Source organism: Brachycentrus maculatus, unplaced genomic scaffold, assembly GCF_059751285.1.
Source record: "Brachycentrus maculatus isolate JH-2025_06_01 unplaced genomic scaffold, ASM5975128v1 h1tg000289l, whole genome shotgun sequence".
Lineage (NCBI taxonomy): Eukaryota > Metazoa > Arthropoda > Insecta > Trichoptera > Brachycentridae > Brachycentrus > Brachycentrus maculatus.
The window spans coordinates 116055-132418 of record NW_028281040.1 but is presented as its reverse complement, the minus strand read 5'-3'; the positions used below and the strand labels follow the sequence as shown (position 1 = coordinate 132418).

General features: G+C 33.6%; 1 protein-coding gene, 1 non-coding gene and 1 pseudogene across 2 annotated transcripts; all 3 read right to left on the bottom strand.

Moving 5' to 3' along the window:
* Nucleotides 1–347: 347 nt before the first annotated feature.
* LOC148305050 (U1 spliceosomal RNA) lies at nt 348–510 on the bottom strand. Its single transcript, XR_015838252.1, has one exon. It is a non-coding gene; the product is annotated as a U1 spliceosomal RNA (small nuclear RNA).
* Nucleotides 511–3237: 2727 nt separating this feature from the next.
* Nucleotides 3238–14484, bottom strand: LOC148305048 (MORN repeat-containing protein 5-like). Its single transcript, XM_088267306.1, has 5 exons — nt 14443–14484; nt 9780–9983; nt 8187–8373; nt 7286–7453; nt 3238–4189 (listed from the first exon to the last, which is right to left on the bottom strand). Exons 1-5 carry the CDS (start codon nt 14453–14455, stop codon nt 3970–3972), a joined length of 792 nt encoding a protein of 263 aa, XP_088123432.1. The 5' UTR covers nt 14456–14484; the 3' UTR covers nt 3238–3969.
* LOC148305049 (U1 spliceosomal RNA) lies at nt 5132–5283 on the bottom strand (annotated as a pseudogene).
* Nucleotides 14485–16364: the final 1880 nt, after the last annotated feature.

The window sequence follows — 16364 nt, the reverse complement described above, 5'->3', positions numbered from 1 at the left end:
TAAATAAAACTCATTAAAGTGGTTTATTCAAGTGTTTAATTTTAATAAAATAATCATATCATTCCACAAAGTTAATGCTGAATCAATAAATTATATATTTTTTAAAACATATGACAGGTAATAAACCCTGGAAATTCTCAGACTTCCATATTTTTATCACCTATGTTGAGGTGTTAAAGATGTAAAAACCAGTTTATTTTACGACTTGGATTAACCCTGCGATCAATGAAGAGGTGAAGAAAAATATATTGTTGAATTCTGTCAGTATTTCTGAAGTTAATATGTGAAGCTATCTATGACTTCACACGATTAATACGCAGGATTCCTAATGCATATGAAAGTTTATGACGGGAGCAGCGCGTACGCAGTCCCGACTACCAAAAATTACGCGCCCGAGTTATCCGCATTAGGGATAATCGCAAGGGTCAGCCCAACCGGAGTGCAATGGAAGAGCCTCGCCCTGGGGGAACCGCCGTGGTGATCACGGTATCCCCTACGCCAGGTAAGTATGCCCCAACTCGGCATTGCCGGCCTATATATGCCGGAGGAAGGCACGCAACGCGAGCGCACTGCGAACGAATGTGGCGCCATCTACACTTCCTTTCTTAAAACGTTTATTTTGTTAGAAATTGGCATTGTAACAGAGAACTTTTGTGCTTTTATAATTACACCACATAGATTCATTTATTTGCCAAATGTTTTCAAAGGCCATAATATAAGACATAAGACACCCAAGCCTGCTTCCAACGATTGCGGAGGACATGTGCGATGGAACAAACTACATAGGACGACCCGATTAAACTACATACGTGGACCAAATTATCTCCGACATGCGCTGTAGCGGGTACGTCGAGTTGAAGAGCCGGATGGAGATTGACCGTGAAATAAGCAAACTACAACCCACGAAGAAGTTTCACATCAAAGTGCGATATATAATTGGGTATAACTAATATTATATTTAACATTTAACACCTCTATAGTGTAGTGGTTAGCACGTTTGACTATTGTGCCAGAGTCTGATTTTCAGGAGGGTTTAAAAAAATACATATAAGTATGTAATTTCCTACTTCAATATTTATTTAATTTTAATTTACCTTAAAGCGCGGGGCTGATCATCCTGCCTTCATGTATGTAGGTATTTAACGATGATACACTGCTTCTTTACGATGAAGTGCCCTATGCACAGGTATGGATAAGAGTTAAGAAATAATGTATAATGCTCTTGTGTCTGCTTTATTTGTATTTTTCTTAGTCTTGGTTATTTTGTTAAAATATATATATTTAACCTTTTTGTTTTTTTTTATTGTATTAAATTCAATGCAAATTCATCATTCGTATTGGAAACATAAATTTAAGATAAATGTTTCTATTGCATAGCGAAGGATAGAAAATAAAGTTGAACCTGAAAATATAATGAATCGTCGGCATTATCATACGAACATTCATAATATGTAAGGCGAGACATGATGCTATTTTTTTTAATGTGTGAAATATAGGTTATATTCTCAATTATTGATGATTAAAATAAAAAATAAAAATAAAAAAATAAAATAAAAAGACCAACATGCACTAAAGGTTTCAGCACAAACATGCGTTACGAGCCGAAGTTAAATAAACACATTATAAACAACATTATATATAGTTCTATGGTAGTGAAGGGTAGTATTGTTTGCATGCTGCGGTAGTGATTGTCCTGACGAAGAGACGGGTACGTCTCGAAACCGGTAGACATAAAAATCTCGGTGAGTGGTTATATACTAATATTATTAACATTAAAAAAAAAAGAATAAATAAATATGGGTCATGCTGACATTTAAACTGGTAGGATTATATTATTAAAATAAACAACTGTACCAAGTATTTTTATTAGTTAAATTTATTTTCTGTATCGTGTCGTTCATATTTAAAAAATGACATGCGTTTAACATTTTATTTTTAGTGCTTGCATATTTGTGTTTACTGTTCAAATAACAGTATAGGCTTTTTCTTTTATTATTCTTCATTTTATTTCATGGCGCTCCGTTATCTAACTTAAATTACGAGTTTTTACTGTTACATTTTGTATCAGACAAAATAATTTTTAAATCTAGTGCACACTTCCCGAAATTGTATTATGCAATCAAACGGTAAAGTTTTGACGAACAAATTTACACCGTAGTGTCACCAGCAAAAGAGATACAATAGTGTGAAATAGAGTGGAAATTATCAGTATATGTATGTTTGTATATCAGTGGCGTGCACAAAGTTTTTAACTAGGGTAGACAGTAGGGTTGGGTAAGGACAAGGCATAGTAGGCACTGGTCGTGTTTCTATATGGAACGCGAGTAATCCAGGGTGGCCACTGCTTTTCTGCTTATATAGAATGTACGCCTCTGATATAGTTCACACTAGTTCTTTAATTAATTAACTTACTAACCACCACTTCTTCCATGCAGGAGTAGACAGAGAGAATAGAACGCCACACCATTCTGTCTTTGCAAACATTCTTCGCCTCTTCCACGTTCATGCATCTCCTCATACATACCCGCCGATTATTACGACTCCTAACCTGACCACTTTCAAGTATTTGGCATACCTGATCGTGCCATGTTTTTCTCGGTCTTCTTCTGCCTCTTTTTCCAACTAAATTCACCTCATGAATTTATTTTACCGTTCTTTCCTCACTCATTCGTTCCACATGTCCAAATCAACTCATCACAATTTTCTTAGTTTTATCGATAATTGTCATCTTCGAAAAATATAAATTTTAAATAAATATGTTTTAATACAAAAAAATATCTTCTAAGACCACTTTTTCAGTTCATAAATGTAAACATGACTAGTTTTGAGAAATAAGAATTATTGGTAATGTACCCGAAATAACACAATATTATTAGATTGAATTCCACCTTGGAATGATCAGGTATGTCGAATACTTGAAAGCAGTCGGTCAGGAGTTGAAATCATCGGCAGGCATGTATGAGGAGATAGATGCAAGATAAGGTGGAAAAGGCGAAAAATGCTTGAAAAGACAGATTGCCCCTATGGTTCAAGCGGGGTGATGATTAGTTAGTATGTTAGTCAATAAATAATAATAAATCCCTTACCGCACCCCAATGGTGCATAGGGCACTGCTTCATATAAACGCAGTGTTATCTCGATCGATTACACATGAAGGAAAGGTGATCAGCCCTCCACTTCAGGTACCAGTCCAGTGTAATATTGAATAAATATTAGAGTGAAAAAATCACTTATATTTATTAAACCCCCTGGGAATCGAACCCGAGACCTCCAGAACGGTAGCCGAGCATGCTGACCATTACACTACGGAGGCGGACAGAGTATGTTAGTTAGTCGGTTTATATTTATATGTGCTGTATATGTGTGTGTGCTATCAACATATTAACACAATATTGCACACAAGAAAACAAAATGTATTATTATTATTATTGTGTTTGCTTGTTTTATATGAGATGCCTTCCTTTTTATGTAGAATATTTCATTTTATTTTGAAAACACATATCGCTCACACCTTTCAAGAACGTCATAAATCAAAATACTTGATTTTTCATGAGAACGATTTTAAAGTTTAAAAATAAAACACAATGTATTAAAAATAAATATCAAGCCACTTATTGAACTTTTTACCGTGCAACAGATCTTTTAAGGTAAAACCTGAAGGTTTTTTCTACATTTGAAAAATATTTAATTTATTTATAAAAATAATTAAACAATACATTTTCTTCAAAATGCAAAAACAACATTTTCTGCCCTGTAGCGGGTAAATATTAAGTTAAAAATATGCCTCTTTTGCTGGGATATAGTACATTTTCTGGGCATTCCGAAAACATGCACAACTGAAATTTGACGATTTTTTATTTATGACGTTCTTGAAAGGAGTGAGTGATATGTTACATAAGTCCACATAAGAATATCAAAATTTTAGTATAAAAATCTGAGTTTAATAGATTACAAACAACAGTACAATTTTCACATTTGAAGAAAGTATTTCTTTAAACTCATATGCGATGAAATGTCCTCAGACTGTAGCGGATCGTGTTTTTTGTCCTCTGAAACAATTTCGGCCTCATCATCTTGATTTAGTCCTTTACACTCCATCCATTCTTCGTAGAGATCGGGTCTTGGTCCAACGGGCTCGTCCCAGGCCTTCCTGCAGTTCTTGATTATCCAATCAGGATCGTCTGGAATCCTAATGCGAAAAAACAGTATATTGAATAATTTCTAATAGATTTATATTATCCACTGACACTTCGTGATGGAATTGCATTTTTAATATATTATTAGATTAAAACCAATATTTTTAGCTTTTCCACTTTATTTTTATTTGACCAGCGACCGGGTTTCGTCGTTACCGACATCACCAGTCTGATGATGTCGGTAACGACGAAACCCGGTCGCTGGTCAAATAAAAATAAAGTGGAAAAGCTAAAAATATTGGTTTTAATCTAATAATATATGAATAATTTCTGCTATTACATTATGGCACATTTTACAAAATAAATAAAACTAAAATTTTGTCCGTAGCCACTTTAATATTGGGTACAATCTATCCAACCGGTTTCGACAAAAACCTTGTCTTCTTCAGGTATAGATACATAGAAATTCTTCTGCGTATGTAAAGTGATCACTTAACAAGCATTGACAGGTCATTAACCCTGTAAATGCTCAGACTGCCATATTCTTCATCATCTATGTTAAGATTTCAAAATGGAAAAAAAAAACAAATTGAGGACCAATATACGATAAATCACAACTTAATTTTCACTAAACCCAGGTAATATTTAAAGTAATTGATTTTCTCATTACCTAAAACATCGCTTTTGTATTCAACAAGTTTTTCTTGGAAATGGTTTTGAAAAGAAAAGAGTTAAAAGAAATAACATAAATTCAATTGATCAATCAACAATTATCATTTACATTCTAACAAAAAAATCGCGCGGAATCACATCTAGCCCCCTAGCGCTGCCGATCGTGGTCTGAATTTCTCGCTTGAGATTTTAGCCTTAATAGAATGTTGTACTATTCTGACAATAATTCAGAAGCTTAGACCGTGTGGGTAGCTATTGCTTCATACGTTATTGATACTTGGACCTTTCGGCATAGATATCCTGATGAATATGAGAGATATTTAGCGGGAGCAGCGCGTACGCAGTCCCGACTACCAAAAATTACGCGCCCGAGTTATCCGCATTAGGGATAATCGCAAGGGTCAGCCCAACCGGAGTGCCTCGCCCTGGGGGAACCGCCGTGTTGATCACGGTATCCCCTACGCCAGGTAAGTATGCCCCAACTCGGCACTGCCGGCCTATATATGCCGGAGGAAGGCACGCAACACGAGCGCACTGCGAACGAATGTGGCGCCATCTTCACACTATTTTTTAAAACTTATTTATTTATTTATAATAAATGCGCAGTGTAACAGAGAACTATTGTACTATTATTATTACACCACAATAATTCCTGTATTATGGAAAAATATGACATATGAACATATACTTAAAAAATAAAAAAATCTATGGACATATTTTTTTATTTAAGTTATCAACATACTAACATACAAATGTACGACTTTTTACCCCCATACCTCGCTTTACGGCCTAGATACGTTTCACGAAACTTCGCCGCAAAGCGAAAAGCCGTAAAAGGAATCAATTATTCTAATACAAATTCAATGGGATCGGTTCCAAATTTGTTAAATATGTAACATGGTTTATCATTCAAAATGCATTTTATCTATCAATTTCATTTGAATAAAAAATACGTACATAACAAGTACATACATTTGTACCAAAAAATAATAACAGACTCCAAAAACCAACAACAGTCTATAAACAAAAATGAAACAACTTAATTTTATATATATTAAAATATGTGTATGTCTCCATACATTTTTTTAATGGCTTTAATCTGAAGACGATGAAGGAATGGTATAAAAATTATATGAATAAATGGTAATAAAAAAATGTTGATACATGTATATCGATTTAGAAAAAAAAATAATGAAAAAATAAAACATTCTTTCGGTGTCAATATACATATCGCTCACTCCTTTCAAGAACGTCATAAATCAAAAATCGACAATTTTCAGTTGTGCATGTTTTCGGAATGCCCATAAAATTTACTATATCCCAGCAAAAGAGGCATATTTTTAACTTAATATTTACCCGCTACAGGGCAGAAAATGTTGTTTTTGCATTTTGAAGAAAATGTATTGTTTTATTATTTTTATAAATAAATCAAATATTTTTCAAATGGAGAAAAAACCTTCAGGTTTTACCTAAAAAGATCTGTTGCACAGTAAAAAGTTCAATAAGTGGCTTGATATTTATTTTTTAAACATTGTGTTATAATTTTAAACCTTTAAAACGTTCTCCTAAAAAATCAAGTATTTTGATTTATGACGTTCTTGAAAGGAGTGAGTGATATATAACATGTAAATCGACAACGAAAAAAGTTTTTTTGCCGTTATATCAAAACATTTTAGGGCGTAAATCGAAAACGTGCCTTAATTAAGAGGGCCGTTATGGCGAAATGCCATATAAAGAGGGTGTATTAACCTAAAATATGTATGACATAGTAAATAATATAACGTTATCAACATAATGTCATAATAACATTATTGGCATAATGTCAATATGTACCATACACGACCACTATCAAGTATTTCACATCATACCAACTTTTCGTCGATCTTCCTCTGCTCTTATTTCCAACTACATTCACCAAATAAAATTGTTTTGCCATTGTTTCCTAACTCATTCATTAAATATGTCCTAACCATTTTAACACACCCGTAATGCTTATCTCAGCTTTCCATTCTTTCGTTATTCCTTCTTTTCGAGCATCCATCATATCGCTCACTCCTTTCAAGAACGTCATAAATCAAAAATCGTCAATTTTAAGTTGTGCATGTTTTCGGAATGTCCAGAAAATGTACTATATCCCAGCAAAAGAGGCATATTTTTAACTTAATATTTAACCGCTACAGGGTAGAAAGTGTAGTTTTTGCATTTTGAAGAAAAGGTATTGTTTAATTATTTTTTGAAATATACTAAATGTTATTCAAATGGAGAAAAAACCGTCAGGTTAAACCTAAAAAGATCTGTTGCACAGTGAAAAGTTCAATAAGTAGCTTAATATTTATTTTTAACAAATTATATTTTATTTTTAAACTTTAAAAACGTTCTCCCAAAAAATCAAGTTTTTTGATTTATGACGTTCGTGAAAGGAGTGAGCGATATGTACTTCGTTTTGCTGCACAAGTGGGGAAGAATTATCTGCTGACCTTATAATTTCGCGGAGATCATTAGCATCTAGGACTACGTTTCGGACGGGATCATAGAACCCATCTTCAGTGTCGTAACAACCCGGTGGAATCCTTCTCGTCGGTTCTCTATCAGTCAAGATCGATTCTCCAGCCGGCTTCATTCCTGCTCCCAATTCACGGCTAAATCTGTGAAACAAAGAACACGATATTGTCTCGCAGGTTGTAAATAAAAAATACATTTTGTATTTGATATTTTAACATAGATGAAGAAAAACGTGGAAGTAATTTACAGGGCATTTATGCGCATGTACGGGGCTAACGACCCATCATAGGTTGGTTTAAGTGGTCACTTATACACGTGGAAAATTAACCATTCAAGCCATGATTGAAAACCAGACTCTTAATTTTTCCTATATACACACACACACATATCTAAACATTATATAGTTCTACTGGTATGTATGTATAACGTGTATTCTAGTATTTAGCCAATATATTTTTACTCTTCGTTTAACCATCGTTTATTTATGTACAAAACACACACACACACACACACACACACACACACACACACACACACACACACACACACACACACACACACACACACACACACACACACACACACACACACACACACACACACACACACACACACACATCATGTATATATACATATATGCATGATCAAGTATTTCATATACTTGAAATTATTTCATATACGTTAGGTCAGGAGTCGGAATAATCGGCGGGAATGCATGGGGAGATGCATGAATCCGGAACAGGCGAAGATTGTTTCCAAAGACAGATTGGTTTAGTGTTCTATTTTCTCTGCCATCCCCTGCACATAAGCGGCATGATAGTTATCAAGTTTTTTTTAAAAAGTAAACCTAAAAAAAAAAACAATTCTTAATCTCACCTTCTGTCAGGGTACTGCGCATAACCCCAATTGTCATCAGTGTAAATGACATCTTCGTTGAAGACCACCTGCCTCTCCTTGAGCAATCCAGCTTCCCACTTTCCCTCCACCCTTATTCCGTCCGAATAGTTCAGGACCCCGTAACCATGGAAGCGGCCGTCTAGCAACCCTCCGGAATACTCCACCCCTTGATATAAAAATACCATTATTATTATAAACTATTTTTCACTTCTCGACTACTAATGTGGTTTTAATATTGTTCTTATTGAAATCTCGGCTGGGTTTACAGTAAAAATATAGCACATTCAAAATTTTAAAAACATCTTGTTTTTTATATTTCTACTATTTATTAAAATCGATAAAGACAAGTGTTTTAAAACATTAAAAATCAATACAAAATATTGTCATATTGTCAATTATCGGTTTTTTATTATTGCTTTAATTTTTATATAAAAATATATATTTTTTTAAGAGTAATATTTGTGTTTTTATTAATTTCACAAATATTTCAATTTCATACTATTTCTGGGAGCCTAAGCGGCTCATTATTAGAAATAGGTATTAAATTGTGGTAGAGGGGTTCGAACCGATAACCTCTGACTTAAGAGTCCGTGACACTAACCACGGGACCATAACCCGACACAATGACTTAAGCCTACACCCTATTGTCTATGTTCCCACTGCATATTTTAAAAATATATAATGATAAATAAATAAAAAATAGAAACAGCTCCTAGCTCCTTTTCAACCTTCAACACCCAAGGACACAACTTTTAATATTTGGACTTCACAAACGGTGTTTGAAAATGGTGCGGGTTGCATCGAAAGGCGATCGCATCACAATAGATTTAAATAAATAGTGGTATTTACCAGGTAAAACTTAAATCGCTCACTCCTTTTAAGAGCGTCATAAATCAAAAATCGTCAATTTTCAGTAGTGCATGTTTTCGGAATGCCCAGAAAATGTACTATACCCAGCATATTTTTAACTTAATATTTACCCGCTACAGGGCAGAAAATAGTTGTTTTTCCATTTTAAAGAAAATGTATTGTTTATTTTTTTTTAATATACTTTTTCAAATGGAGAAAATACATTCAGGTTTTACCTAAAAACATCTGTTGCATAGTAAAAAGTTTAATTAGTGGCTTGATATTTATTTTTAAAACATTGTATTATATTTTTAAACTTTAAAAACGATCTCCTGAAAAATCAAATTTTTTGATTGATAACGTTCATGAAAGGAGTGAGCGATATGTGTGTTTTTTCTCTGTAATAACCTCCATTTGTGTTCGTGTAGGCTTTCTGGTTCACAAACGAATTAACCGTATCTACTTTTTGTTGAAAGGAGTGATGAAATAGTAATCAATTATTTATACACACTAAAAAAGTTATAAATAAATAAATATTGTTCATTGTGAGAAGGGTTGCAAGAAGGCAGCTTCCCTGGCTTCGGAATATTCGAGAGTAGTCCGGGATGAGAGGTGTGGAGGAGTGTGTTTTGTACTGGTCAGGACAGACAAGATTTCTCCCGAGTGATCGTCAACGTCGGGGGGACAAATGAAGAAGAATAAGATTGTGTAAACAAGGGTTACCGTGTATAAAGGTGAAGGATCCAGCTCCAGACATTCCAAGTTCATCCCACATGCCGTCGTACTCATTCCCGGTCGGGAACCTTTCCGTCCCCCATACAAGCTGTCGGGGTTCCACAGAGTGAGTGACGGAGTTGCTGGACCCAAGACCTCGCACAGAGAGTTCCCATAACGTCTCCCGTCTCCCGCTCTCCCTGTCCGAAACGTCTGGAATATAATTACAACTCAAATATATTATAACATTTTGAGTGTGTCCAAATACTTGTATAAGAGTTTCTGCAAAATAAAAACCTTTTTTTCATCTCACCAATAGATGTCTCTAGTGAAGTTCTAGTGATTCAAGAACAATGTTTCAAAATTGGTTCATATATATAGAACTTCCAAGAATTTAAGTAGTGTGGTTGTCAATAATGGGTAGAATTGGTGAATGTTACTCGTATGTAAAGTGATTACTTAAACCAGCCTATGACGGTTGTCAGCCCCGTAAAAGTCCAGACTTCCATATTCTTCTTCATATTTGATGAGATGTCAAAAAATAATATCAAATATATTATATTAGATATAGGTGTCTCAACCTTATATGAAGCATCTATCGTTCTTCTTAATATGAAACAGATGGAAATCTGAGCATCCCATGGTTTCAATAATTTATTATTTTAATATTAATTCACAGGGCTTTTTTCGTGTAACGCGGTGGAACGGCGTTCCGGCAACTTTTTTCAGGATATTTTTTTTATTATTGCCTAAATCAATTAGAGAAACAATGTTTATGCTTACGAAATTATTTACAATCTATATAAGTACATGTTTCAAAACCTTATCCGCACCCCAATGGCGCATAGGGCACTCCATTACACAAACACAGTGTTAACTTCATCGTTGACACACGAAGGAAAGGTGATCAACCCTCCGCTTCAGGTACCAGTCCAGGGTAATATTGAATAAATACTATAGTGAAAAAATCACCTATATTTATTTGACCCCCCTGGGAATCGAACCCAGGACCTCCAGAACGGTAGCAGAGCGTGCTGACCAATACACTACGGAGGCGAACAAAGATATATGTCAATTATAAAATGATAAAATATGGTATCGCAATAAATATTTAAATGATATTTGGATATTTTTTTAGTGAGTTCCAGGACCTTTACCGGGAGTGACTAAGTTCCGGGACCTTTTTTATTTGAAAAAAAAACCCTGTTAAATCATATGAGACACTGGATTATTCACCCTACGAATGAAAAAAATGTCTCAGCCCAGACGTAACTTACACGTAATATATTTTTATTTAGAAAAATAATACAATTATAATGAAATTTGCGTTTGACAAAAATTTTTCATCAAGTTTTTCACTTTTGATGACGCGTTCAAATGTCATTTAAAACTGTGGAACGGTTTGAGATTCCGAATAAGAATAAAATAATGTAAAATTTACAATGTAAGCTCGGTCGAAAGTTCCGTTAAAGAGTTTTTTTTGCGCATTCCTTTGTTTTTGTGACGTAACATTGAACTCTAGCCGCAGAACAACGGATTACGAAATCTAGGGGAAAAAATCTCGGCGAAAGATGAGACTCTTCAACGCCTAATCGATTCCTCACCGTGAAATTATTTTCAATCGATCTTTTTATCGCAAGTTAAAAAAAGATAAAAAGAAAAGTCAAAATCAGAGTATTAAGTTATGGCAAGGATCAAGAAACATATAGCTTATTTGTCATTGATTCAGTTTGCAAAACAATACAAAAAGAATGAAAGCTTTTCAAAATTTTTTAATAACATTGGAAAGCTTTATGAAACGTCGTAATTTATGGTTGTTGTGGAATTGTTTCAGCGTAGAAGTTAGACAAATGTGCAGCATTTTTGTAACACGTTTTTCTTGCTTTTTGTGTGTTTATTAGGTTAAAATCGATAAAAACAATAAAATAAAATTACCGTCAAGACACAAAAGAGCTTGGTCTGCAAAAAACTGTAAATTATGTTTATGAATTTTTAGTTTAATGTAAAAAGTATATGTTTATACTAATGTATATATAGTTAAAAAGTAAGTCTTTCTTTCAAGTTAAGTATCAAAATGTTATAAATTATTGAACGAAGTAGAAAAATGTCATAGATAACTGACGTGAGATTAAAACAAGCCAAGATTAATGTAATTCTAGTAGTGTTCCAGTTTTTTCATAAGGCTATAAAAATCGCATACGACGTCATGGAGAATGTAAATTGAGTAATATTATTGTATGGCAATATATTTTACTGTTTGCAAAATACAATTTTCTTGTTTTGTGAAAAAATAAGAGAAAGAAGCAATATATATTATAAAATGAATTAAATGTTTTATCCAAAAGAGAAATTGGAAGTTACTCATTTTTTAGATACGTCAGTAGAAACAATAAAAGAATAGATAATTGTATGGCAAGAGAAGGGGTTTAAGGCAGTAGAAGAAGAAGAAGATCGCCACACGATGGGCTAACTAAATCAAAGCTTCTACAAGTTTATCAGAAATACGGATGGTGGTGTGTCTGGAGAGGTGGAGGCAACAATACACAAAGTCTTGAGGACAAGGAGAGAGGATGGTGATGACCCTCAGCAATAAGGACAACGAAGCAGACGAACCCATGAGAAGTTTAACACTTTCCTTTTCATTCATCGTTCACTTTGTGTAATACCACTTAAACGTTTTAAGGAGTAATAAAAAAACTTTGTAGTCCAAAACTGGACTTGTGTCTGAATAAGTGGCTGAAGAAAAAGATTCTAAATGTTTTGTACAATGAATGAAAAAAAAATATTCCGGCTTAGTTAGCATCCGGAAATATCTCGTAACGGATTCAAGTGCAAATAGAGTTGCAGATTGCAGAGGGGAGAGGAAACTGTGGGTTCCTATATTCAACACTGGACTTAATAAGTGTCTGAAGAAAAAAAATTAACATGTTTTGTACAATGAATCAAAAATTCGTTATTCCAGCTTGGTTTTTGGTGGTTCGTAGCGCCAGTTCACACGTTACTATTACGCCGTGAGACCAAAACAGATGATGACAGACAATGGCTCTGTTACTTCCAGGCGACCTTTCACTTAAGTAATCGGATTCTTGCATCAGTGGGCCGTCTCTGGTTAATCTGTTATCTCGTTGCAGCAACCAACAGATACTTAACTGGGCGTTCGGAAGTCGAACGTAATTATTGGACAACTGCATTGATAAAACAAAGCATCCAAGAAGTGAAAGAGATTCGAATCTCTATGATGATAGACTGATGCGAAACTACTCCTGAATCCATAATTGTAGTCATTTTATTAATTTGATCGATTATTCAAGTATAAAAAACCAATCAGACTGCGATCCCGTTGTTAATTTCGCGTTTCTTGGTACCACAACCTGATAAGAAATAAATAATACATCTTTATTATAAGGAATCAAAAATCACAAATACAAATAAATATTTAAAAATTAAACAAAAATAAGAAACAGCTCCTGCCCCCTCTTCAACCTTCAACGTCCCAAGGACACAACTCTAAAATTGAGAATTAGCTTCACATACGATGTTTGAAAATGAATACATCGAATTGCATCGAAACACGTGTCACAATATATTTTAAGAAATATGTAGTGGTATTTACTAAGTAAGATTTAATCCGAACTGGATTGATTTTACCACAAAGTAACCGCTGAGTCAATTAATGAAAACTGATATTAATTTTCTTAAGCAAACCGCTTAGGCTTATTTAATAATAATACTGATTGAAATATTTGTCCACGTATGTACAATATATCATAAGAACGGGAAGAAAGTATTTATTCTTTATTAATACTAATATCATTATTTCCTGATATTATGGCTGAGATAGGCATTATCGATAAAATTGGGAAAGGTGTGTTGAACGAATGAGTGAAGAAAGACCGGTTAAACAAATCGCTCACTCCTTTCACGAACGTCATAAATCAAAAATCGTCCATTTTTAGTTATGCATGTATTCGGAATGCCCAGAAAATTTACTATATCCCAGCAAAAGAGGCATATTTTTAAATTAATATTTGCCCGATACAGGGCAGAAAGTGTTGTTTTTGCATTTTGGAAGAAAATACATTGTTTAATTTAAAAAAAATGTTATTTTTTAAATGGAGAAAAAACCTTCAGGTTTAACCTAAAAAGATCTGTTGCACATTAAAAAGTTTAATAAGTGGCTTGATATTTATTTTTAATAAATTGTATTTTATTTTTAAACTTTAAAAATCAAGTATTTTCATTTATTACGTTCTTGAAAGGAGTGAGCGAAATGTATGAGGCGAATGTAGGGGAAATTATTTTTTGGGAATTTCATTGTATTTACCGAGACGATACTTATTGATAAAGATACTGAACATAATTCTATGCAAATTAATTATTACACTCTCCTTATCATTTATCGTTCACTCTGTATGTGAATGATAAAGAAAGTGTTAAATTATCATAACACAACGTTAACAATGCTTTTGATATACAAAAAAATAACTATTACATTGTATTATTTATCGCCTTATGTATCTCAAAACATTTAAATAATGCGTACTGACTGCAATATCAAAATGATGAATTAAAAGACTTTTCTTATACGTACGTTACATGGTGTTTTTTAAATTTTCTACAGCTTAAATATTAAATTTTATTTCTTTCTAGAAAAAAAACTATTTATTTTTACCTGGGGTATCCATGACACAAACACGATAACAAAAATAGCTCTGTTTTTACCCTGAATTACAAAAAAGGAATGTATATTGCACTAAAAATACATGTTAAATCGACAGGAACCTATGTAGGTACTAGGTACCTACCTATTATTGCGTTTTTATAAAAACTGTAAGACGTATTCATCAACGATTGATTAAAAACATAACGAAAAACTAGAATTTTAGAGCCCCCGAATTAGAACGTCTTGAATTGTTAGCTGTTACATTTCATATCGTATCATTTTTCTTCCTAATATTGGCCAACAAATTAAATAATTAGATGAATAATAATAAATGTATGATCAGACGATTATCAAAATTATAGAATTTGAGTTAGGGATTCATTGGTCGTAACATGTAGGGAATAACGAGGTATTAAGCAGGGCTGGTACGATATGCCATAATATAACACACCCTGGCTTGCTTCATACGAATGCGGAAGGCATATCGCTCACTCCTTTCAAGAACGTCATGATTCAAAATACTTGATTTTTCAGGAGAACGTTTTTAAAGATTAAAAATATAATACAATGTATTAAAAATAAATATCAAGCAACTTACTGAACTTTTTGCTGTACAACAGATCTTTTTAGGTAAAACCTGAAGGTTTTTTTCTCCATTTGAAAAATATTTAGTATATTTGAAAAAATAATTAAACAATACCTTTTCTTCAAAATGCAAAAACATCACTTTCTGCCCAGTAGCGGGTAAATATTAAGTTAAAAATATGCCTCTTTTGCTGGGATATAGTACATTTTCTGGGCATTCCGAAAACATGCACAACTGAAAATATACGATTATTGATTTATGACGTTCTTGAAAGTAGTGACCGATATGCGAAAGCACAAACTACAGAGAACGACTCCGATTAAACTACTAGTCTTACTTAACCGGCCTACGACAGGTCATAAGCCCTGTGAATGCTTAGACCACCATATTCTTCATCATCTATGTTGATATGTTAAAAATGTAAAAATGCGTTTATTTTAAGACTTAACCACTTGGATTAAACCTGGGATCAGTTAGAATGTGAAGTTAAGTATTCTACGCCAGATCGAAGAGGCGAGCGAAGGATGGAGACGGACGGAGACTGACCATGAAAGAATCAAACCAATCATTACACTGATCGTACCCACTAAGAAAAAGTTAATTCAGTTGTAATATGTATTTTGAGTAAATACAGTAACATTAAATAACGACAGTTCAATGCCTTAAATCAATGGCATCCGACATAAAAGAAACCATCTTCAAAATATGTTCACTCTATTTGCATTGTTTTATGTACCTACTTACTTTTATTATGTCTGTCTACCTAACGAGTTCAATGTTCTCTGAGATGAATGTAGCTATTAACTTCATGGTTCAGTCCCGAAATATTTTAACAGTTTGCGTAGCTTTGCAAATACAAGCAACTAATGGACAAACTAAGACTACAATTTTCCTATCTCTCTTATATAAGGGGATGAAAAGATTGGTAAAGATAAAGAAAGGAGGGTGAATGGTGTATTGAAAAATATTTAATAATAAATAAATAAAACCCTTATCCGCACCCCAATGGTGCATAGGGCACTGCGTCATATAAACGCAGTGTTATCTTGATCTTTTACACATGAAGGGAAGGTGATCAGCCCTCTGCTTCAGGTACCAGTCCAGGGTAATATTGAATAAATATTACAGTGCAAAAATCGCTTGTATTTATTTGACCCCCCCTGAAATATAGGGTCAAATTTAGGTCCTTGCCTAGTAATTCAAATACTGAATTATTTTTAACTTACTGGATTTATTTATCCCCAACGTATAAATAACTTTTTCCCAAAGTAGTAATACTTAGCAAAAGAAGGATGAAAATAGGTTAAAAGCAGTCGTAATGCAATACCTCAGACGAATGTGCAGC